Source organism: Magnolia sinica, chromosome 9, assembly GCF_029962835.1.
Source record: "Magnolia sinica isolate HGM2019 chromosome 9, MsV1, whole genome shotgun sequence".
Taxonomy (NCBI): domain Eukaryota; kingdom Viridiplantae; phylum Streptophyta; class Magnoliopsida; order Magnoliales; family Magnoliaceae; genus Magnolia; species Magnolia sinica.
The window spans coordinates 12,436,786-12,464,085 of NC_080581.1; the positions used below are offsets into that span (position 1 = coordinate 12,436,786).

At 39.0% G+C, this 27,300-nt stretch overlaps 1 protein-coding gene across 1 annotated transcript in view; it reads right to left on the reverse strand.

The window, feature by feature from the left end:
• Positions 1 to 8,317, reverse strand: part of LOC131256917 (autophagy-related protein 11) — a 32,194-nt gene extending 23,877 nt beyond the window's left edge. The window contains exons 1-2 of the mRNA XM_058258020.1: positions 6,328 to 8,317; positions 9 to 1,629 (exon numbers count right to left, since the gene is read on the reverse strand). Of these exons, the coding sequence (XP_058114003.1) occupies positions 9 to 1,629; positions 6,328 to 7,274 (2,568 nt within the window). The 5' untranslated portion in view covers positions 7,275 to 8,317. The remainder of the gene's footprint in view (positions 1 to 8; positions 1,630 to 6,327) is intronic.
• Between the last annotated feature and the right edge of the window lie 18,983 nt (positions 8,318 to 27,300).

The following is a 27,300-nucleotide window of genomic DNA, read 5'->3' on the forward strand; positions in this document are numbered from 1 at the left end:
AAAAATACCTGAGATTCATCCAGAAGCTTCCGGCTGACCTCGAGATCTCTCCTAAGGACAGCAACCTCCTCCAGAGTGGCTTTGAGCTTGCTTTCAGTCTCACTACACTGGTTGGATTTCTCGTCAAGTGCATTTTGCAGTTCCAACAAAAGATCATCCTGAGGTTTAGAGGCTGAATCCAGTTCCTCGGCAGTTCCACATGGCAATGTGATGTTCGGAGGCTCCACCATGCTCTCGGCAGTCTCTTTCCCACATTTCTCACCCACTTGCAGCTCATCCTGATGCTGCTCACGCATTGACGAATCCATTGAGTTGCGTGCAGAACTGACTGCTTGCTGATTCGACATGCCCAAAAAATCAGCCATATTTTCATCTACGCCTTCTCGGGCTTTACCAGGCTGTCCAGAGAACTGGGCCAGTTTTGCATCTAAGGATGCCGATGTACAAGAGACCTCTTCCATGGGCTCGGTCGAAACATAGGGCATGTTGACTTCTTCATTACCGGATACTTCCGACTTGCAGGACTCAGAGGCATCCTTACCGCCCAAAAACTTTTGATACTGATCGGACAATCTCTGCTCAAGCTCTTGAATGCGCTTTTCATATGACAAGCACTGCATGTTCTTCATCTTTAGCATGGACTGCAGATGCTTGCCATACTCATCCTTCAAATGCAAAGCTTCAGCTGTCTTTTCTGCATTGTTCTTCAGTAGAGTATCCAGCTTACTGTCATCCAACGACATATATTCGAACTCAAGGCCAAACGAACAGATCTGCGCTAGTGCTGAGGCAAGTTCAGCTTTTAGCCGTGCATTCTCAACCTCCAGCTTGCTTGTTCCGGCAATCTCCACTGACTCACAACAGTCAAGAAGCTCTTCGGATTCAGATTTCTCGAGTGACTTTTCTCCTGATTCAGCCAAATGACAACTATCACCAGAAATAGAACCCTTTGACATCGCATGTCTCTCGGCCTTAGAAGCCATACCCAACAAATACTCAGGTGCATAACGATCCAAGTCGACAATATCAACTTCCAGCAGTTCGGTGTCAAAAGGATCCACCTTAACATCGCAGTGACTGGGAGAATCAAACAATCCCATTGATGCTAGTATATCACGAGGTATATAAATGCCCTGTGCTTTTAAGAAGTCCTCTCGCCTTCTAACCTCGACTTCCCTCTTTGCTGCGAGCCTATCAGCAAGCTGTCCAGCCAGGCCCATATAGAGCTTCATCGAAGCCTTCCTTCTTACGACTTCTGCAAGGCAAGCCCTATATGCAGGCCCGATCCCACGGACCACTTGTAGATGTTGGAACTGACCATCCTGACGTTCCATTGCCAACTTGTAAACTGGAAACTGTGAACGGATGTCTTTGATAATATACTGAATATATGCTACTTTTTGCATACAGTTATGCACAAACAGGTTCATTTCATTCTTTTTAATCTTGGACATCTCTAGAAGCTTGGTGATTGCCCGATCGCAGACCTGCATCTTGGGTATGTGGTTCTTGTCATGTACATCATACATGGGACCAAGGGCAGAAACTGCATCATGAGGACGAAGCGACGCTGTTAGCTGGCAGTTCACGCAGTCATCCACAAGTTTCTTCACGGTGTTGACATCTTTGCTGCACAGTAGAAGCACACATGAAGTCCTTCATGTATCCAAAACAGAAGGCATGGCTATTCAAAAAGATCACTAACTTTTTTTAAACCTTCAAAAAAAAATAAAAAAATCACAAACATGAAATTTAAAAAGAAGAAAATAAAAGAGAAGACAGCATCAAATGAGATTTTACATCTGTGGGCATTTTATATTGAAATGCGGAATGGGATGCACATGTGACTTTATAGGGGTGACCTAATTTTAGTGAAAGGATGCAGAATTAATGCAGTTACACACACCACAACATTCAGAATGTATAAATTCGTGCTTGGGCATCCATATGTAGCCCATGAGTACCTGTTCCAACCAGAATTATGTGCTCTACACCATGAACTAACCCCGCTTCACCAGTTGTGATGTGCCTAGTTACAAACCTTGACCGCAGAAATTTGAGTGCCCATAATGTGGTATTTCATTTTTAGAGAGCAGGTTATCGCATTTGAGTTTTAGTTTGAGTTTGCTAATGGTTAATGTTAGAATTTTATACCTTTAGCCAGATTTAGTAATTTCTAATATAGAATTTTAGGAGCCCTTAGGTTTATAGTATTTAATTACGTCGGTTTTCCTAATTGGGTTAGAATTAGGATTTTGTACAAGTCTAGTTACACTTGTTTTGGGATAATGTAATTCAGCTTCGATTGTGGAAAATAATTTTCGTTTTTTGAGATGTGAAATACATCACCTTTTGATTCTCAAAAAAAAAAAAAAAAAAAACACACCTTTCAAAAATAAAATTTTATGAGATGTTGCATGCACCCTGCATCAGATAGATCACTCACGATTCATACTAACCAATCTCCATAAGGTGCCCAACAAGCAAGCTGTTGGATGCATGAATAGTTGCATGAAGCAAAGTGACAATGGATTAGATGCAGGATGCCATTCATGGACTTGCTAAATTCTTAGCACCCACAACTGTACGGCACTCACAATGCCCCAACACCACTTGACTCAGCCCAACTCTAACTTACACCACTAAGAACTAGAACCCAAGGAGCAAGGACTTAATAGATGCACGAGAACAAAATAGTGTGAATTGGGAAGCTTGTGTTGCACTTTGAAGAGAAAAGTACAACTCTTAAGGAGTGAGTCCTAAATGAGGAGCCCTCCCCCATATCTAAGGCAGAAGAAATCTCTAGAAGCATAAACAATGGCTTGGATGGTGCCATGTGGCATTCATCAAATGGTCAAGAATTTTGTAGACTACTACATTATTCTCCACAAGTCAAGCTATAAGACTATCCAAAAGAACTCTACAAAATTCCAGGGTTCTTTTTTTTTTTAAAGGGTAATCTAGCTTTTATTAGAAAAGAGCAAAAATAAAGTACCACGAAAGGCTAGCTTAAGACTGATACAAGATCGGCACCAGCCAATCACATCCAGATAACACAAACACCGTATGACAGTGGGCTACACAGATCCACGATCCAAAACACTGTTTAGCATGCTCATCAGCTACTTCATTGGCGTCTTTACCTACATGCGAGAAAATTATATTTTTTTTCCTCTCTGCATAAATCCCACGTTTCTTCAAGCAGGTCAGCGACATTCCACAGACATCATTCTGAAGACACCCATCCTTTAGTGTTTCTCAAGTTTCCTTCCACTATGCTGGCACAAAGCCACATCTGGTCAGAAGTTTGACCGCTGGCAAGAACACAGCAGCCTCAGCATAGTTTGAAAACCAATCAACCTGGAGAAACACATCACAATGGCACCCTGATGATCCCGAATACATCCACCTATTCTGCAAATCCCAGATTCTCTACACAACTCTACAAGACTCTAGGCTATTCTCAATGTCTATCAGTGTTTTAAATAGCAGTAGCGTGATGCATAGCGCTCAGCCCTCTATAGTGTGTAGCGTAAATATGTAGCGTGTAGCGTAAGCTACATGATACTTCTATTTTTTAATTTAAAAATAAGACAAATTTAATAAATAGTGAAAAAAAAGGAAAAAAATATAAAAATGCCTAAAAGATGATTCATTTTATCAATTATAAGCATGTTAAAAAAAGTTATTAGTTATCATTTTTCAAAAGCCAATCCACATATATAAGCCAAATCAAATAATTATCACATCAACAACTTTCTAAGCAAACCACTTTAATTAATAATGTCTAATTGAAACCACAAGTCACAATTATGAAAAGAAATAAAAATCCCATAGGTTAAAAGTATCAAGTATAATACAAGTGTCACATTCCTCAACATTAGAAACAAAGAAAACGTGAAAAAAATAAAAAATAAATAAAATAGTAAAAAAATACATTGTAGCTTACGTTAAGGATGCTACACGCTACGACCCCTGTAGCATACGCTACAGAGGATTTACGCTATTTGGGACGCTACGTAGCACTACGGCCACGCTACGCTACGTAGCGTACGCTACAGGCGCGATTTGAAACACTGATGTCTATACAGGCCATGTAAAAGCCTCTTATGTATAATGGGAGCCAAAAATGGCAAATTCCATAGAAGAGCCTCCAAGCCTGCGACAGGGAGCGGGCTTTCAAAATGTTAAGAAGTATAAATGGCTCAGAAGAGGGAGAGGGAACATGTTTGATGCATGATTCAGAGCGAAAGAGGCACCTGGGTGTAAGGTTCGTGCAACTAAGGACACATCCAATATGAGCTGTTTTACAAATGTGAGCTGTTTTCCACAAGGTCATATAGAGAGATGCAACAAATATTTGTTCCAAATATTATGTTTATTCTATGATTTTGAAATTTTCTGAAAATTGTAATTATTGAGTACTCGAGCAAATTCCAACCCTAAAACTGGAAAAGATTAGCAAAGAATATGAGAACAAAAAAAAAAAAAAAAACAATAGTCAAAAATTGATGAAAAATCTTGCTATAATGCTGATGGTCATAAGAATAAGAAAAGTAACATGTTACATACAATGGATGCCGCAATAGAAGCAACACCCATTGACAAGCTTTCTGGTATTTTGTGGAACTGACTGAAATTAAATACAAACCAATGAAATTAGCCTGTTTGGAATGGGGGATTAAATTCTTCGTTTATATGTTTGGAAATATCAATGGTATTTTGACCATCCCATCCCACGTTTGGGATCAAATTCTTCGTTTGATAAAAACATTGTATTAATTGAAACCTGAGTTTGGTGGACCATGGACAAAAGACCAAATTTCACAACTGATGTCAGTCACTTGCATGCATATGCAACTCGATTGTCACATGTAAAGGTGCATATGGGTGGACAATGTGGATAAAACGCATGCATCAACGAGGGGGCCACAGATGTAGGGGATTTTGAAATCCACTGGAAATCCTGTCGTATCTCATGCTGGGGTTGGATGATATGATACCTAGATTAATCCAATCATTCCTGTCATTTCCAATCGCTAGATGAAATATTTACATTGGACCAAATGCAATTCAATACCACCTAATCCCACGTTCCAAACAGGCCCTAAGTTAATAACACAGAGAATCTAGCTCATAGTTTCCATCAAAGTTCTATTATTCCATTTTATGGATCTTTGAATACTGTCAAAATTGATTATATGAGAAAATAAGAAGACTACTAGCTGTTGCAAAAATTCAATCCACTTAATTAGCACAAATCAGTGCACAACCAATGCCCAAGTAAGAGTACACATGCGTGTAGGTGCAGGTGCTATCTTGGCGAGAGAGTCACCAGCAACTCATCTGATGCGTCTTAACACAAGATCGCATGAGTTGGTCCGAGTCTCCGAGTATTAAAACCATACCCACACGCAATTATGTCGGGAATTTGGAAAGTGAGAAGCAAGAGAAGGTTGAAGAGAAATCCTCGAGCATAGCTTGTCTTGTGACTAAGATCAAGATAAACATGATTATTTGGAGTAGCTCGTCAAGTGAGCTGAATGAAGTTGTATCACTTTCCACCCGATTCACCAACCCAAAACAGGTATGAAAATGGAGCGACATGGAACAAGCTGTACCAGTTCCGAAACTGCTACTCAAATTCATGATGGAGTTCGAACAACATGTCTTCTTTGAGAGTAGGGTTATCCAGGAATACTCATGGATTCCTCAAAATGTTATTTCATTTAAACCTTATCCGGGTGTTTAGAAATTGAATGCAGATGGGACCCTTTGGGTAACCATGGGGAATCTGACATATGGGGTCCTGAAGAGTAAGCATGGCAACATCATGTTCTCCTTTTCAGGGCCTGTGGGGGTCCAGAATTGTCAGCAACCAAAGTTGGGGTGGAGATCTCTGTAAACCACATGGAAGGTACCCTCATTAGTTCAGGCCAACTAGTCCTCTACTAGTCAAATGAGCACAGGTGGGTCATACAGGTCAGAAATTCTATCTGGATTACATAGTCGGAATCAATAGGACTTGAGCCTGAGTCTCCCAGCTAGAAGAGGTCACACACTACCAGCTCCACTAACAAGCTGCATCCAAATTCACTCTATACTACTTGGCTTTCAGCAATTTTCTAAATATGCCAAAATGTATCATGGATTCGCTCCCAAAGGAAGGGTTTTGTAGACACTTTGTATAGGGAATCTTATCCATTATCTTGATAGTTTGGGCATCTTTTGTATTTTGAACTTTTAATAGAATTTATTTGTTCTCGATCAAAAAAAAATAAATAAATAAATGCAAGACCAGTTGCTAAAGAAGGAAAAGAAACCAACCTCAAAGATTGCATTATGCTCTTTTGCTCATTGAGATAGCGGTGATGATCTTTAATCATAGTCTCCACATCCCTAATACTGGTAGAAGCCGTGCATGAAAAGAGATCTTCAACCCTGCGCTTCAACTCAGTAAAAGCCGGCTTGAGTTGTGTTGTGATCTTCGTCTCAAACTGCCGGTGTGAGCCGGCGCAGACCTCTGCCCACTTTGGCAGATTCTCTTCCTTCAAGAGATCCAACAAGCACCTTCGGGTTTCTGTTTGTAGAGTTGGATGGAGCTTGCACGACCGCAGTCTCTCAATATCCCTCCCGAGATTGACCAAAAGGTCTGAATGGTACCGGTGCTGCTGTGAGTAACACTTCATAAAATCTGAATACATCTGATGCACTATCTGATAGTAATGGTCCATGCTACCCCTTGCAGTGTCCAAGGCCCTCTCTTGTACCCTTTGCTCCTTCAAGAGCTGCTCACAAGCCTCAAATTTCCTTTGGGTGCGGACATAAATTACATGCCCGCGTTGGAAGTGGTAGCGGAATTGCCGCTCATAGGAAGGCAGGGCCTTAAGAGCCGGATCCGATGCATCGTCCAAGGCGTGTGGATTCTGGGAAGAGGACGGGGATGGGGGGTCAGGGATCTCAGGAATGTCAAATTGCTCCCGTGGAGGGGGCGGGGAATCCTGGTGCAATCTGGCTCGATTGTAAAGGAAGACCTCTCGGTCATCACGAGGAAGCTTATAGGCTGAAAGAGGCTGTTGGGGTTCTAGCTTCATGTCCAAGCAGAGAAGAAGCTGGTCGCAGAAACGGATTCCAGACACTGACTCAATGAATCGTTGGACCGCCTCAACAGGCGCCGATTCATCACAGTCCAGCTCGAACGTCCGCCCATTCTCCGCAACGTGGACCACAAGCTTCCTTCCAGGAACAAAATCCTCAGTAACGATCGAACTCATCTTATCCCAAATATCGAAATCTTCTCACTGAAAACCCAATCAACAAAACCCAGTGCTACAAATCCGTTAGCATCAATTCCCACCAAAACCCGACTGAATTTTGCAACTAAATCCTCACAGAAGGAATCCTGATTTGCCTGAATTCAAGCAAAATGAAATATAGAAAACTCCATTCATAATCTCCTCAGACAATCACGACAACCTTTAAAGGAAAAACAAAAATCTCTCACGGCCACAAAAATCAGCGATGAAACCAGAAATTCTTCAAATTTTCTAAAACCCAAAATTGATATCAGCAATACAACCTCCAATTTCCCAAAAAAGAAAAAAACCCTCAAACCCAACAAAAACCCAATCCTCCCAAACCCAGCGAGGGTATCAATGAAAAACCCACAAATCCATCAAAATCTATCACACCCAACAAGGATATCAGCGAAAAAAACACAAACCCATCAAAATCTATCGCACCCAACAACGATTCCCTCGACAAAACCCCAAATTCTCACAAACCCGTCAAAGATACCAGCAACGAAACCCCAAACTCTTCAAATCTCCCAAACCCAACAAAGGGGGGAAAAAACCGCCTTTTCTCCAAAACCCAAACAGGAATTTTTGTAATCGAAAATAAAAAATCAAAAAAACCCAGAAACCAAAATCATGAAAAGGAAGGAAGGAAAACTGATTTCTAAAAGATGACAACCTCAATCCAACGGTAGAAAAGAAAGCATGTGTATTTTATCTTCAACGGACGGTGTCGTTGATGGATAAAACAGCAAATGTGAGGAACAGAGAACAGAGATTGCTTAGAGATGGAGGAGAATTCCTTGCAAGAAAGCGTTATGAAATCGTGATTTTAGAGATTCCTAATCAGATTGGGATTGTATTTTTATTTTTTTTTCTTCAATAAAAACAGAGAGATAAGAAGAAGAAGCTTCTACCGCAAGCAACAACTACAGATGGCTTTTCGCCCAATCTCTCTGGCAGAAGAATCCTTCTCCTTTTCTAATCACATAAACACAGGGGAAGAGAAGAGGAGGAGTTTGGAAAGAAGTAGGACTCCTTTTTAATCACTGCTCCTCTTTTCTCCCTATATATTAGCATACAGCCACGTGTCACAAATGTAAAACATTTCACACGTGCGGAAGGTGAGCCCAACCATGAAGATCATCTTTTCATAATATCAGGTCGATCGGATCATTAACTGGGACACACTTGTATGTTGAACCAGACCATTGACCGTCGTTGATTTCTACAGTGTGGATCGCCTGTTAGAGTACATGGGCTTATTTTTGTACCAGGTGATCTTCGTGGTGGGGCCCACTGTTTGAACGGTTTGGATTTCCTAGATAGGTGACTCGTAGGTCTATTTGTTTGGTACGTCGGTGTCCTGATGTCGACTGTAGTTTAAGGATAAGAAGAGAATACAGCAATGGTCCACGTTCAGTTGAAAGGGTTCTGATGTTGGTTGCTAGGGTCTGTCTGTCTTGGGATATCTTTGGATGTGGCCCACCTATGGTGAGAGTCAACAGATCAACGGTCTGGATTACGGTACTATGGGCCTCACATGTACTTGCGTACTTGGGTGCTGGCTACAATGTACGTGCGCCACAGTTTACGCGGACTCAAAACACACGTGACGATTTTGCGCGCGTGGGGGCTATCTGGGCCGTTCATCGGATGGGGCTCCGGCATGAGGATGGCCTGGCTGGAGAGTCGAGCTGGATGGCTCTACGAGTGCGACGCACCTTTGTGTTGAATAAAGACGGTCTGTCGTCGTTTTTTCAACAGTCTGTTTCAAATGTTCACATCTGGAGCCGTGGACTCAGGTCTGCTCTAATCTTTCGGTCTATGGCGGAAGAATGCGGATTGGCTACTCCCCTGCCACCCGGTGGCTGGTGGTCGGTGCTCTGTGGGCCACACCATGATGTATTTATTTCATACATGGCGTTCATCCATTTTCACATAACATTTTATGGCTTGATCCCAAAAAGCGGAGGGATATAAATATCAGGTGGACCAGAAAACGTAATGTCCGTTGTACTATTTATTTGACATCCAATCTGTTGATTAGGTCATACAGACCTATATTAAGGTAAAAAAAATAGGCTTGGTCCAAAACTTTTATGCCTCAAAAAGTTTTTTTATAGTCAACGTTTATTCAACATTGTTTCCTGTAAAGTAGTCCACTTGAGATTCGGATATACCTCATTTTTGGCATCATACCTAAAATGATCTATAAAAGTAGATGGACGGCATAGATGAAACAAATACATCATAATGGGCCCACAGAGCTCCGACCAGGCTGGTGGCATGGGGAGTAGCCAATCCGCTTCCGTCTATGGTGCGTCCAGGATGGTCCCACCGGTTGAGCTGGCTCTGACCAACTACTGGGTGGGCCACCTGTGCGTCGAGTAGAGAGGTCATCGTATTTCAGCCGTTCATTGTTCTCAGAGCTGTGGCCATCTGATAAGTGGGCCAGCCCGGTGTTTGGTTTAGGCCATTCAAGGCATGTTCGCGGTGGACCCCACCTGTTTGACGTCCCCATCTGCGTTTAGGTCTTCTCTTCGCTTGCAATCATCTATCAGCTGCGAGTCTTGAGATAATCGAATGGGTGGCACATACGTGGCAAGATCTAGGACAATCACAAGTAGGGCCCACACTTGAAATTTTTTTTTTTGGACTAAAATCCTGGTGATATCTCATCACGTGACCCACGCGTGTGACAAGAAAGGACAGAAAAATATGAACCGGGTGGTCGAAGTTCAAAGCAAACGTGCGGAGTAGTCTGGTTTTTGGACCAGGCCCTGTTAATGGTGGGCCTTATTTGACGAATTGATCAGCTCTTGCAAACATGTGCTTCGTTGGCATGGCACGTGTGATGGAACCGTCGGTACACTTGCAGGCATGCGTGCAGATGCCAATCTACACCATCAAAACCGGGGCCCCATGGTAGATCAAACACAGCATAAAATCCACCCTGATTGGGAGATCTCAGAAGTGCCCACAGGAATAGTTGCCGTTGTACCTTACTTTTGATGGGTGTCGTGAAGAAGAAGCCAAGGAGTGCCTGGAAGCGATAACCGGTCAACCGATAGATGGAGAAACGGTGGAGCAACAAATAACAATAAAGAAAATAAAGATTTGGAAGGTGAAAAGAAGGATTTAAAAGGCTGACTAAGCAACTCCTGAATTGCCATAATAATTAGATTGAAGAAGAAAAACATGCAAATAATAGTTTAGAAAGAAATCTATAACAAATCGTAAATCAAATTTACTAATTTACTTTATTTCAATCTATCTATAATAATCTAATAGGAGTAATTCGTAACTATAATTTATGTCTACGCTCATATGATAAATTTTATCGTTATCCACTATCAAATAGTTCTCTTAAAAGATGCGTTCTCCTAGTCACTCATAATGATCAAATGTGAGTTTTTCCTTTGTGTCCGATTGCACCAGTATATTAAAAGGAAATTTCTTGTGAAAGGTAAAGTGCAATCCACTTTCGAAGGAAGAACCTCACCCTTCAAGTATCCATTGATCATTATAAAATTTTGCAAATGGCTGAGTAGGTGACCAATCTTCTCAGATTCTGATCGTATACAGTCATATTGGACGTACGTACTTATTTCGGTGCTTTGGGTCAAAGTTAATCGGTTTGAATCAAGTTGTTATATCGATTATAGCACACACCACACACACCGCACTTGACCGAAAATAAACTGAGTGCTAATAATTTTTGGCATGCCTGGTGAAACATCGATTATAGATATACTTACTAGTACGTTAATCATGTGAAATCATTAGTTAAATGGGTCGTCGTAACGCTTCTGCAGTTACTAATGCTATTGTAGTTAACGAACTGATTATTGTTGCTCAAGAGGAATAGTTGTAGATACAACAAGTGCTCGAGCAAGTGAATTTACCACCCAATCTGGTGCTTATTCAACCACTACTAAACCCAAATAAGGTATCGACATTTCAGGTTAAACCTCTTGAAATTATGTCGATGGGAATAGTTGAAGTTTAAAGAGAAATTTCACATATAGCATAATTATCACATTTTCAAGCTGAACAATCACAAATTTATACATAAACCTTTAATAGGCGGATGGTTAGCCATGCTAATAGTATAAACCGTCTGATAAATATATTTACCGAAAGAACACCTGTTGTGCCTCATCAACAGGTTGATACTAGTTCTGTTGGAAATATGGCACCGATATCCTCGTTATAACCAATATCGTAAGCATTTTCTCTATGATGGAACACGCCTCCTACTACAATATAGGAAGTGCAGAATCTTCCGTTATTTGCTTAATTTAGGCAACTGAAATGAGAGGTTAGAAATGTCATCCCGCATAAGGAAATCAAAATATACCTGAGGGCAAGCTTTCACCGGGAATACACCGTACCATGGAAGACAGAATTAGGTAGGTCTGATACCGCTACCAGTGGCTGAATCATACCATCTAGATTGTGACCAAATCATGTGACCAAATCATGCAATTAGTCTAAGAAGCAGCAAGCCAAATTATTAGTCGAACTAGTACTCCAATTGACCACAAGCCTTATCTAAAATGGATTGACTGACGGTCTCTTTTGTCGCAACCGAATTTTCCATTTTTCGACCAGGATGGCCAAATTCAACCAGGATGGCCGAATTCGACAAAGATAGTTAACCTTGATGTTTTTTTAAAACCAAGATGGTTGAATGATAAAACCCAATGATTAACAACCCCAAGTATAGGGCTGTGATGCAGCAATAACTCGGTGAGATTGAGGTCGGATCCTCAGGGAATGGGGAACATAGCTTAAAACTGCTATAAATCTAGCAATTTGTTTGGATTTTTAATCCAACGAATAAGTTAAAAGCTTTGAAAATAAATAAATAAAAGACCGATGATTCATAAATCCACTTATAGCAATTACAATATCTTATTCATTTATTTAATGTATAACTCAATTGAAATCGAAGTCATATCATATCTAATCGGAAAATGGCTCTATTAAATCATTCATTCACACCGACAAAATATGATTTCATTTGAACGATTCTTTCATGAAGCATTCGGATCTTGATCGCAGAAAATCAAAATCGCATAAAGCACTCTTAGGCAACAATAGATCAACCATTTTATAAAGATTGAATTATTATCTAATCCATGCTAAACATTTGTTAAATTAAAGCATTTATTGTACCCATAATGCACAACAAATCCAGAAATAAATAGCTTAAAGACTTTAATGTAAATCAAAACCAAATTAATTTATTATCATCATTCAAATCATTGTCATTGAATCAAATAAATTAAATATTTAATTAAACTACAAGCTTCATCTATTAGTCTTAACTAAGAGATTGACCTAACATGACTAACATATTAGAAGAAAAATAAAAGACAAACTATATTTGAAGGATCAAAGAAGAAGGACGGCTCCGTGAAAGCTCTGTCAACCTTAGGTCTTTTTTCAAAGCCTTAATTCATACTTTTAAAATCTTAAAATACTCATTTAAATAGAAAAAATCTGCATTGACTTGTAACTGACTTCAATTTTACGTACTTTTGTTGTGTTTCGATCGTACCAATAATCACATTCGATCGCACCGAAGTCATACAAAGTCCAACCGAATTTCTCTAAAATATGTCCGAAGTCTTTATTTCTCTTAAGTTGTACCGAACTATCTTTCGATGGCAACAGACATGCCCTCAGTCGGACCTAAGTATCTAACTGAATTACATCTTAAAATTACTTTTTATCGTTGGACTGTTTTATGCACATTTGGTTTGACTGAACTAACCCCAAGTGGGATCGAACAGTTTGTTATTTCCATCATTGCACTTCGTGATTTTTCAGTCTTTTTTTTTTTTTTTCCATCATTTGTCATTTGTTTTCTTTAATCTTTTGCACTTGAATTCTTCGTTAATGTTTTTGAAATCTAAAATTCTTCACCGATTATTATTTTAAGTTATAAATTCATCATTTTAAGTGCGATTTCATATTTAGGTATAAAATCACCTCACATTGAAAAAATATATAATTAAATCAAATTAACACCCAATTATCAATAAGGTTAACGTAATTGAGATGATAAATATGCAATATTTAGACGTTACCAACGAATTCGATTAAGACAACTAACTTTGATGTTTTTTTCGATCAAGATGGTCGAGTTTGACCAAGATGGTCAAAATTGATGTTTTTGTTCGGCCAAGCAGTCACATTTATTGCATTGAAAGATGAATTAACATCACTCCCACCTTTTCAACTAAAGGTCGAAGCCACATAAAAGACAATGTTGTACCTTATTTTCTAACCATTCCTGAAGTGGTCAATTAGGAATAGACACATGTTAAAGCAAAGAAAAGATATAACATGCTAAAGATCTTAAAAAATAATTGAAGTGTTTTTTACAAAATCATATGTGGCAGGATGATAAAACAAGGAGTGACCAAAAGGTATCTAAAAGTAAACCAAGTGGCCAAGAGGCATCTAACAAGGTGTGCCCGAGAGGAAAGATGTAGTGGAGAGGCATCCAAAAGTGGAACGAGCGGTTAAGAGACGCCTAAAAGCAAAAAGTGGTCAAGTAAAAGGAGAATGGTCAGATGGATACATATCAAGAAAGAGAGGATTTTGAAAGCCGACATGGCGACTCATTAGTTGCCATAACGGTTAGATTGAACAAGAGAAACATATGAGGAATAATTACGGAAGAAATTTATAAATAGCGAAAAAAATTAATAGAACAAGGTGTCTCGCTCTAAATCAAATCTATTAATTTACTTTATTTCAATCTACCTTAAGAGTGGCGATAATCCAGTAAAAGTAATTCATAGTTATAATTTAAGTATACGCTTAGACGATGGGCTTGATCCTTATCAAATATCAAGCGATTTTTTTAAGAGATACATCCTTATGAATGTTTTTCGTGATCGGTCGTGAGTTTTTCATTTTATTTGATTGCATTAATATATTTTTAAAAAAATTTTTTATAAAAGACAAATCATAATTGACTTTCAAAAGAAGTATTTTATTTTATTTTTTCGCCTCGCTGTTACGAAATTATATAAGTGGTTGAGTAAGTGATTGATTTTTTTATAATTTAATTGCATATATTCATATTAAATGTATTTGCTTATTTTTATTATTTTTATGCTTATTGATATGCTTGAATCTAGCCATTATATCAATTATGGCCCGCACCACTTAGTGACATAAAACAAACCAAGTGACAGTAGTTTTTATGAAAATAACGGCTAAAAAGTTACTGTTTAAAAATCTTCCACCGCGTCGACTAGAGAGTCAACCGAGGTTGTGGATGTACACAGTGCGTTTGCCACCATTTGCTAAACATGGCAGTAGAATCCGCTGTACCCGTGGCCAAAATGTATGTGAAACTAGACCGTCCAGAAGGTGGGCCCAAATATGGATGAAACAATAATCTGAGTGTCCCACTAATGCGACAATCTCAACCATCCGATTAACACTTTGAACTTTGGCCGCAAAAAAACTAGTTTTTTTTTTTTTTTTTGAAAAAAGAAGACACCAATTGGACAATTAGATAATCCTGATGGGGCCATGACACATCCGAGATGACCCTCCCAATTTAAGTGGCCTAGATCTACTCCCATCGTATGCCACATCTCATGTGAATGAACTGCCGTCAAGTCATTTGATAAATAATTACAAACGCATACCATAGCCAGACACATACCAACGTGGCTAAAGCATAGACAATCCAAACACAGGATCATCTTAGCCGTTGCATCAGTGCGTCCTGATCAATGGTCCTGATCATTCTAAATGCAACATGTGACGGTTAAAAACAAACATGATTTGCGTTTCACATTGTCATTGAATTATACTAATAATCTGTCAAAATCAGTGGAATGAGGTCAGATCGACTTAACTGACCAAGAGACGTGTATGGCCACGCCACCTTAAATCATGCCCAAAACCTTTAAAATCACGTGGTGTGGCTCACTTGCAATTTTCTAATGGCATGATTGTTCAAGCTAGAGTTTATGGATTGAATGGTACAGAGTCAAAAAAATTATGCTTACACATGAGCTGCAAGGCATTTGATATTTGGCATTGTGGTCACAATCATTTCCTATGGTGTGGCCCACCTGAGTGTTGGATCCGATTTTTTGGAAACAAAGAAAATATATGATTTTTGGATGGTATATTAAAATATAAGTGCATATGATATGATAGACGGTTTAAATTTGAACATTTGATGGTAGCTAGCCCCACACATCTTGAAGGCCACTAGAGGCGTACACGGGTTGAACTGAGTCAAGATTGGCACTGCTTGACTTGGCTGGGCCACTGGTTGGCCCCGCTCGAACTCAGCTCAGCTCAGTCTTTGAGCTTGACTGGCCAACTTAGCTTGGTTTGGTCAGCAGCTTGGGCCAAATCTAATTCAAGCTATGATCCAGCCGAGCTCGCTTGCACAGCATTTTCACAAACACATAAACTGTATATGGAAAACCACGGCAGCAGCGGTTTAACAGGTATTTCACAAACACATCTAGAGGACCACACCATAGGAAATAGTGTGACTTGAACACATATGGTTGAAAACATTTTAAGGGCCACATAAATTTTAAATCAACCTGGTATTTGTGTTTTCCCTTGGTCCATGTAGTGTGACATTATAAACGGGTGGGATTATATATAAATGTGGGCCCTAAGAAGGTTTTAATGGTATACATCATAATTTCCATTGTTTTATATGGTGTGGTTCAATTGAGACTGATATGGTTCAATTTTGGGCTCATGCCATAAAATGATCCAAAGAAAAAATCACGTGGCATGGCCCACTTGTAATTTTTTAATGGTATAGAATAAAATAAATTATGCTCACACACACAAGCTACAAGGCATTTGATATTTGGCCATCATGGTCACAATCTTTTCCTATGGTGTGGCCCACATTAGTGGTGGATCCGATTTTTTGGGAACAAAGAAAATATATGATTTTTGGATGGTATATTAAAATATAGGTGCATATGATATGATAGTTAGTTTAAATTTGAACATTTGATGATAGGCCCCACACATCTTGAAGGCCACTAGAGGTGTACATGAGTTGACCCAAGTCAAGCTTGGCACCACTTGACTCGGCTGGGCTATTAGTTGACCCTGCTGAACTTGGCTCGGCCTAGTCCTTAAGCCCGACTGGCCAGCTCAGCTCGATTTGGTGAGCAGCTTGGGCCACTTCGATCTGAATTTGAGTCAAGATCGAGAAAAGTTCATATGTCAGCATTTTCATAAACACATGCGGTTTTACAGGTATCTCACCAACACATCCTGAGGACCACATCATAGGAAATAGTGTGAATTGGACACATACGGTTGACAACTTTTTAATGGCCACGTAAATTTTAAATTAACCTGATATTTGTGTTTTCCCTTCGTCCATGTCCATGTGACGTTATAAACAGGTTGGATTATATATAAATGTGGGCCTTAGGAAGGTTTTAATTGTGTACATCATAATTTCCATTGTTTTATATGGTGTGGTTCAATTGAGACTGGGATATGATTCAATTTTGGGCTCATGCCATAAAATGATCTGAAAAAACGGCTGGACGGAGTGGATAAAACACATATATCCTGGGTGGGCCTCACAAAGTTTACTCACTCGTTGATCATAGACCAAAAAAGTAGATAATACAGAAGATCCTGACCGTCCAACCCCAGGCGTGGGCTCGCCAGCTAGGGTGTCAGTTTTCTCTATTTTCCCTGCTCGGCGTGTGCTCAGTATGTGGGCTACTTGGTTTGTTGGCTCTTTCTTACTAACCTTCTAAACAAAGATCCCGACCGTCCATCTTATGGCCCATAAATTGACTGCTCAGGAAAATGATTCGGTAGTGATAGAAGGGAGATCCGGAGTATGGTAGAGCTCTCCCTCCATGACACGCATGTTAAGATGATATATTAATGGGGGGCCATCCATCTAGTGGGACCCATCATGGATTAGTTATATTTCAATTTTCACACCTTTAGACAAAACCAATCTATGGACCACTAACCACTTCTTTTCTACCGTTGCTTTAAGGACCAATGATCGAACACCAAGTATAATTTCATCTATGTTTATTTATACCATTTTCAATTCAGTAAGTGTTACACGAGATGGACGGTCCAAAATGATTAGTTACCCTGCCATGTATGTCCTAGACAGATGGCTCTACCATATTTCAGTTTGGCCGGCTGTACAGTTTCAACTACGTTCCAATCATACGGGCAGGATCTCCCGACAGGAGCACGATTGGAGCAACAGGAAATAATGCTTTTGTAATGGTGTGTGCCGTACAACCTGGAAACCTGGGATGCTGAAAATTCATAAATAAATAGATAGTAGACGAGTAAACGATGTTGACATTTCCAAGGGCCAGGCCTGGCGGGGTCATGGTTGGCCTGAACTTGACCTTACGAGAGATTTCCCAGCCCATCTCCAGGTGGAAAAGCTCCATAGGCCTACAATGACATGTTTTTATCTAGGTTGTTGATTTATTTGGCAGCTCATTTTAGGGCACGAGTCCAAAAAATAAAGTAAATCCAAAGCCTAGGTAAACCACACCACATGAGATAATGGGGATAGAATGCCTACCAACTATACAAGTTTTAGATCAAGCTTATGTTCGTGTTTTCTGTTTATTAAGGTTAAATAACTTTTTGATTAGGTTGGACGGCAAATAAATATTACAACAAACCCTCAAAAATTTTCCAATGGAAAGTAGTCTATTCGAATGACTTATTTCTTATATTGTGGTTCACCCGAGCTTTAGATATGCTTAACTTTGAGTTTGTAAAATGGATGTTGATCATCCATGTATAAAACACATGCATCATGGTGGGACTTGGAGTTCCTGCGAAATACTTTTATAGGAAGTTGATCAGTTTGAATCAAGTTGTTATATTGATTATAACACACCACACACACTACACTTGACAGAAAACAAACTGAGTACCAACAATTTTTTGCACGCCTAGTGGAACATTGATTATAGATATACTTACTAATACATTAATCATGTGAAATCATTAGCTGAATGGGTGGTCGTAACGCTTCCGCAGCTGTTAATATTATTGTAGTTAACAAACTAATTATTATTGCTCAAGAGGAATAGTTGCAGGTACAATAGGTACCTGAGCAAGAGAATTTACCAAATTTGGTGCCTATTCTACCACTATTAAACCCAGATAAGGCATCGACATTTCAGGTTGAACCTCTTGAAATTATGTCAATAGGGATAGTTGAAGTTCAAAGAGGAATTCGGCATATCGCATAATTAGCACATTTTCAAACTGAACAATCACGAATTTAGACATAAATCTTTAATAGGTAGATGGTTAGTCATGCTGATAATACAAACCGTCTGATAAATATGTTTGCCGAAAGAACACTCATTGTGTCTCATCAACAGGTTGATACTAGTTCTGTTGGAAATATGGCACCGATATCGCAAGCATTTTCTCTACAATGGAACACGCCTCTTACTACAATACAGGAAGTGAAGAATCTTCGTCACTTGCAAAGTTTAGGCAATTGGAATGGGAGGTTAGAAATGTCATTCCCACATAAGGAAATCAAAGTATACCTGAGGGCAAGCTTTCATTGGGAATCCACCGTACCATGGAAAACAAAACCATGTAGGTCTGGTACCGCTGCCAGTGGTTGAATCATACCATCTGGATTGTGACCAAATCATGTAATCAGTCCAAGAAGCAGCAGGTCAAGTTATTGGTCGAACTAGTACTCTGGTCGACCACAAGCCTTATCTAAAATGGATTGACTAACAGTCTCTTTTGTCGCGACCGAATTTTCCATTTTTCGACCAAGATGGCCGAATTCAACCGGGATGGTCAAATTCAACAAAGATAGTTGACCTTTATGTTTTTTTTTTTTTAAAAAACCAAGATGGTTGAATGATCAAACCCAATGATTGACAACCTCAAGTACAGGGCTATGATGCAGCAATAACTCGATAAGATTGAGGTCGAATCCTCAGGGAATGGGGAACATAGCTTAGAACTAATATAAATCTAACGATTTGTTTGGTTTTTTAATCCAACAAATAGGTTAAAAACTTTTAAAATAAATAAATAAAAGACCGATTATTCATAAATCCACTTATAACAATTACAATATCGAATTCATTGATTTAATGTATAACTAAATTGAAATCGAAGTCTTATCAAATCTAATTGGAAGATGGCTCTATTAAATCATTCTTTCACATCGACAAGATATAATTTCATTTGAACGATTCTCTCTTGAAGTACTCGGATCTTGATCGCAAAAAATCAAAATCGCATAAAGCACTCTTAAGGCGTGTTTGGGCAGGCGACTTACATGGGATGAGATCAATTTTAAGGTTTTAGATGGACCGTCAGTGTTTGTCCGTTGATCCTATCGGTTTGCAATAGCCCATGGGATATACAACATCGTGTTTAAACGGTCACTAGGTTTGTCTATGATGATCGTCAACACCTGTTGATGTGTTTGGCAGCTGTGGGATTGCTGTATAAAGCTCTTGCACCTGGCCTTTTTGGCGGGTGGATCTTCGTCTGACAGTGGAAAACCGGTATACGGATTTCCTACGAAAGCCTTTGGCAGGAAGTTCCAAATGCGAGGATGACAGGTGGGGCCCACCTCGATGTTTTTGAGAAATCCACCCCATCCATGATGATTTAGAGATCAATTTAGGATTTAAGACCAAAATTTAAGTGTATCCAACACTCAATTGGACCACACGAGAGGAAACAATAGACATTCAGTAATAATCGTTAAAAGCAGTATATTGGCCATAAAACTTATGTATCAGGCTATATTTTTTGTGTTTTCACTTCATCCCATTAGGAACGACCATATAAATGGTTTGGATAGCATATAAACATCAAGGTGGAGCCTAGGAAGGTCTCAACGGTAGGAATTTCTTTCCCCAATTTTCCCTCTCGTGTGACCATCTTAAGTTTCGTATCCACCTAATTTTCGATCGCACATTCTAAATTGAGCTCTCAAAAGAGATGGACTGAATGGATTTCTCACATACATTGTAGTAGTCCCCACCCACCATCCTTGCATAGGAACTTCCTGCGAAAGGCTTTCGCAGGAAATCCGCGTCCGAAAAAATGAGAATGGATTGCTTCATACACACAACCGTTGATCTTATTGGAAAATCCTACGGTCTGATCTATCGGCTACATTGGACTCCATAAGATGGATGGTTCAATCACCACAGTGTGGAACACGACATGTCAAGGTCCAATGATGAAATGAAATTTGTGAGATCCGGACTGTTCAACAGTATCTCTGGACCGTAAATCAAGCCCATCCAGGGTATCAGTGTGGACCGTTCACTATCATCTAATTGTGTTGACATACACAGAAATGCATACACTCACTTTTATCTTATATACCTCACTAAACATAAGTAATTAACTAGCAAGGAACCTAATGCATGTCTTGCAAAGCATGAAAAAATGTATCATGGTATGCTTAACCAAAATAGTAATATGTTTTTTCCATTATAGAATTAGAGTTTAATGACGATATATAAAATGAAAAACAAAACCATGAGACCTGTTACAATTACAGCTACTCTCTCGCCAATAGAGAAGATGGCATCATCCATCGAAGTAGCTCGAGAAACCATGGTTCGGGTCGCTTCTTGGGTAGACGACTATGAAGTCCTCCGTGAGGCAAGCTCATCACACGAAATGGATGCACATCCCTCAAATTTGGCTTGTCCTATAGTTGGCTGAGCAATTGTGCTACTGTAGTGACTGTTCCAATAAGCTGAGGCTTCTTTTCAGTTTTTGAAGGCCCGGTGTCTACTCTTCCGATAACCTTCTACTTCCAATCTGACCTCATCCTAAGAAAGATAGATCCCCGGTTGGCGACTGGAAAAATAATTTTGAATTGGCAGCTAAAAGCATCAACCTTTTGCAATTTTTTGGGTGAATGCTAGACTGGAGGGTACAATGTATGACCAGTCGATATCCCATATATGTGCTACAAATATTTATAGATGAAATGGATGATAATGAACTTAACAAATAAGTGTCATTGTCTCAGATGCTGGAACATTTTCAATTATTAAAAAAAATAATAATGAGAATACATAATTCATATACAATGGTTCAAAGGTATTAGAGCACTTATTAACCACAATGAGTACACAAGTTGGAGATTCCATGGGCTTTTCAACATACATAATTTTGTATCTTCTCTTCATCGGGGTGAGTTAGGCTTGATTAAGAGAATGTTGAAAGATACACCACATGATAGCCCACACACAAGCCTATGGTCAACATCCCATTCACACTATTACACACAGTGTGGTCCATTTGAGTTATAGACCTAGCTGAATTTTTCACCTTAAGACCTAACATCAAACATAGAACTTGAGCAGATTGGATTTTGTAATTAAAATAGTGTCCTCGTAGACTTGGTAATGGGTGTTGGAGGAGCTAATTAAATGAACCTCTTCTAACGTTTTGTTCTATAACTGCTCATAAGATTGACGCCAACAATGTAATGAAATGTAGAACTCAAAGAAGGCTATAACTTTGGTTTGGTAGAGAAAGTGGCTGTCAATTCAATTCAAATGAGATAGAATAAAACATCCTTGTAAATGGAGTCAGTGGTGGTTGGGGCCATTAATCTGATATAGAAGATCCCATGCCAATCCTAGTTTCAACAAAGACTGGATACATAACAAATGCAGGAGGGCCTACATATGTAAACTACTAAGGCCTTGTTTAGTAAGTGCCAAAAAATGAGTCGATCTCTTTTTAATTAACAGTAATTATGTGTTAGAGATCTTCATCTCTAATACATAATCATTAACTTTGGTGGGCCATAGCGAAAATAGTGGATTTTGAGAATTTAGGGGGCCCACAAAAGTAGGATTGAGGATTAAGCCTTAATGTCTATTCATATGTTTTAACACTTCAGAGAAAGAGGTAAAATAAAACAAGGAGTTATTGGTGAGCATGTCAAATAAGGGGTTCCTTTCTTTATTCAATAAAATATAGTATGAGATCAGTAGTTATGCAAGCATAAAGAGATATGTAATAGTCATACATTTCGAGATCTACGTAATGCATATAAATTTAATTTCAGTATGAGATCAGTAGTTATGGCTTTAAGCTCTATCTGGTGATAGATCAACCAGACCAAGCTTATTTGACAGCAGCTCCTAAGGTGAAATGGGGGCATTTGACTGTGCGTTGAGGTTCCGCAAGTCAGAGACCCATCCTCTCCCCTACAAAGCACACACCTAAATGAAGCTTATGGATTCGGATGTGAAGATCTCATTCCAAATTGAAAATCCCCATTTCAATTTCACCGATCCTCTGCCTACAAGTCACACACCCCATCGATGCATATGGTGGGTCAAGAAACCAAACCCACCTTCTTTCCCCATTCCAATTTCAAAAACAGTGAAAACATCCATGCTACAGAGTATCCAACCCGCAAATCCCCATCCACTAGTCAACCCACGAAAATACCCATTTCAACACATCTTCATCAACACAAACTAGGAACAGACTCAACACAAGCTGAAAATCCCCATTTTCCATGGGTTGTATCGGGTACTTACCTGCAAACAGTGAGATTCAACACCCTGGTCAACGCCGATGAGGAAGACGAATCACTTACACCCTGATCAACACCGGTGAGGAAGACGAATCACCTACACCCTGATCAACGCCGGTGAGGAATACGAACGCCCAACACCTTGATCAATGCCAGTGAGGAAGACGAACGACCAACACCCTAATCAACGCTGGTGAGGAAGACGGATGACCAACATCAAGGGATTTTCTGCCTATCCCCGCCAAGCAGCACCGTTTATATGGACATGCACGCAGACCTTCTGATGGAGTCGTCTCTTCCATCACCCATTCACTATCCTGCGCCCGCCATTCGAAAACAGATCGTCCATCCCATCCTGAATCCCATGGGATTTTGATGGATGCGGGAAATATCAGAGGGATTCACCGAATCCGTCTTCATAGCAGGCAGTGTTTACGAGGGCTACGGCGGATGAAGTACACCCGCCATCCTAAATAGCACGTGGGATGGGATCGACAACTAAAACCCTCCTATACCTCTTAATACTATATCCACCGACTGACCAAACACGCTCTTATGCAACAATAGATCAATCAATTTATAAAGATTGAATTATTATCTAATCTAGGCTAAACAATTGTTAAATCAAAGCATTTATTGTACCCGTAATGCACAACAAATCTAGAAATAAACAACTTAAAGACTTTAATGTAAATCAAAATCAAATTAATTTACTATCATCATTCAAATCATTGTCATTAAATCAAATAAATTAAATATTGTAATTAAACTACAAGCTTCATCCATTAGTCTTAACTAAGAGATTGGCCTAACATGACTAATATCTTAGAAGAAAAATAAAAGACATTAAATTTGAGGAATCAAAGAAGAAGGACGGCTCCGTGGAAGCTCCGTCACCCTTAAGTCTTTTTTCAAATCCCTAATTCATACTTTAAAAAGCTTAAAACATCCATCTAAATAAGAAAAAACCTGCATTGACTTGTAACTGACTTCAATTTTACGTACTTTTATTATGCTTCGATCGTACCAATAATCACATTCGGTCGCACCGAAGTCATACAGAATCCAACTGAATTTCTCTAAAATATGTTTGAAGTCTTTATTTCTCTTAAGTTGCACCAAACTATCTTTCGATGGCCCCAGACATGTCTTCAATTAGACCTAAGTATCCAACTGAATTGCATCTTATAATCACTTTTTATCGTTGGACTGTTCTATGCACAGTTGGTTGGACCGAACCAACCTCAAGTGGAATCAAACAGTTTGTTATTTCCGTTATTGCACTTCGTGATTTTTCAGTCCTTTTTTTTTTCCCATCATTTGTCATTTGTTTTCTTTAATCTTTTGCACTTGAATTCTTCATTAATGTTTTCGAAATCTAAAATTCTTCACCGATTATTATTTTGAGTTATAAATTCATCACTTTAAGCGCTATTTCATCTTTAGGTATAAAATCACCTCGCATAATGAAAATATATATAATTAAATCAAATCAAAATGTAATTATCAATAAAGTTAATGCAATTGAGATAATAAATATGTAATATTTAGACGTTATCAACGAATTCGATCAAGACAACTAACTTTGATGTTTTTTTTTTCGATCAAGATGGTCGAGTTTGACCAGGATGACCAAAATTGATGTTTTTGTTCGACCAAGCAGTCACATTTATTGCATTGAACAACGAATCAACGTCACTCTCATCTTTTCAACTAAAGGCGAAGTGACATAGAGGACGATGTTGTACCTTATTTTCTGACCATTTCTGAAGTGGTCAATTGGGAATAAACATATGTTATAACAAAGAAAAAATATAACATGCTAAAGATCTTCAAAGATACTTGGAACGCTTTTTACAGAATCACATGTGGCAGGATGATAAAACAAGGAGTGACCGAGAGGTATATAAAAGTAAACCAAGTAGCCAAGAGGCATCTAACAAGGTGCGCCCAAAAGGAAAGATGTAGTAGAAAGGCATTCAAAAGTGGAACGAGCGGCTAAGAGGAGCCCGAAAGCAAAAAGTGGTCAAGTAGAAGATGAACAGTTAGATGGACACATATCAAGAAAGAAAGGATTTTGAAGGCCGACATGATGACTCATCAGTTGCCATAACTGTTAGATTGAACAAGAGAAACGTATGAGGAATAATCACAGAAGAAATTTATAAATAGTAGAAAAAATTAATAGAATAAGGTGTCTCCAATCAAACCAAATCAAATCTATTAATTTAGTTTATCTCAATCTACCCTAAGAGTGGCGATAATCCAATAGAAGTAATTCATAGTTATAATTTAAATATACACTTAGATGATGGGCTTAATCCTTATCAAATATCAAGCAATTTTTTTTAAGAGATACATTTTTATGAACCTTTTTTGTGACCGTGGTGAGTTTTTCATTTTATCTAATTGCATTAATATATTTTTTTAAAATATTTTTATGAAAGACAAATCATAATTTACTTTTAAAAGAATTCTATTTTTTGTAATCGCCTTACTATTACTAAATTCTATAAGTGGTTGAATAAGTGATTGATTTTTTAAAATTTTGGTCGTATATATTTATATTGAATGTATTTGATTATTTTTTTTTATTTTTATGCTTATTGATACGCTGGAATCTGGCCGTTATATCAATTATAGCCCACACCACCAAGTGACATAAAACAAACCAAGTGCCGGTAGTTATTATGAAAATAGTGGCTAAAAAGTTACTGTTTAAAAATCTTCCACCAGTGTCGACTTGAGAGTCAAGCGTGGTTGTGGATGGACACAGTGCGTTTGCCACCATTTGCTAAATATGGCAGTAGAATCTGCTGTACACGTGGCCAAAATGTATGTGAAACTAGACCGTCCAGAAGGTGGGCCCAGATATGGATGAAACAATAATCTGAGTGTCGCACTAATGCGACAATCTCAACCATCCGATTAACACTTTCAACTTTGGCCATAAAAAAACAAGATTTTTTTTTTTTTTTGAAAAAATAAGACACCAATTGGACAATTAGATAATCCTGATGGGGCTATGATACATCCGAGATGGCCCTCCCAATTTAAGTGGCCTAGATCTACTCCATCGTATGCCACATCTCATGTGGATGAACTGCCATCATTTGATAAATAATTACAAACGCATACCATAGCCAGACACATACCCACGTGGCTACAGCATAGACAATCCAAACATAGGATCATCTCAGCCGTTGCATCAGTGCGTCCCGGTTCAAAATGTTGAGCAAGAGAGTTGCACCAGATCAATGGTCCTGATCATTCTAAATGCAACATGTGCCGAGAAGGCGGGATAGGAGAGTGAATCACGCAAACAAGATGATCATGCCATGTCATTACTTACCTGAAGATGGACGGTTAAAAACAAACGTGAATTGCGTTTCACATTGTCATTGAACCATATCAATAATCTGTCAAAATCAGTGGAATGAGTTCAGATGGACTTAACTGAGCAAGAGACGTGTATGGCCACGCCACCTTAAATCATGTCCAAAACCTTCAAAATCACGTGGTGTGGCCCACATGCAATTTTTTAATGGCATGATTGTTCAAACTAGAGTTTATGGATTGGATGGTATGGAATAAAATAAATTATATATGTTCACACACAAGCTACAAGGCATTTGATATTTGGCATCGTGGTCACAATCGTTTCCTATGGTGTGGATCCGATTTTTTGGGAACAAAGAAAATATATGATTTTTGGATGGTATATTAAAATATAGGTGCATATGATATGATAGTTAGTTTAAATTTGAACATTTGATGATAGGCCCCACACATCTTGAAGGCCACTAGAGGTGTACATGAGTTGAACCGAGTCAAGCTTGGCACCGCTTGACTCAGATGGGCCACTAGCTAGTTGACCCTGCTCAACTTGGCTCAGCTCGGTCCTCGAGCCTGATTGGCTAGCTCAGCTCAGTTTGGTCAGCAGCTTGGGCCACTTGGAGCTGAATTTGAGTCAAGACCGAGCTGAGCCCGTATGTGAGCATTTTCATAAACACATGCAGTTTTACAGGTATCTCACCAACACATCCTGAGGACCACATCATAGGAAATAGTGTGAATTGAACATATACGGTTGACAACTTTTTAATGGCCACATAAATTTTAAATCAACAGGTCTGATGAGTTGTGTGTGTGTGCGCGCGTTATAAATAGGCTGTCCATATTTGTGTTTTCCCTTCGTCCATGTCTGTGTGACATTATAAACAGGTTGGATTATATATAAATGTGGGCGCTAGGAAGGATTTAATGGTGTACATCATCATTTCTATTGTTTTATATGGTATGGTTCAATTGAGAATGAGATATGGTTCAATTTTGAGCTCATGCCATAAAATGATCAAAAAAAAAAAAGAAGGATGGATGGAGTGGATAAAACACATATGT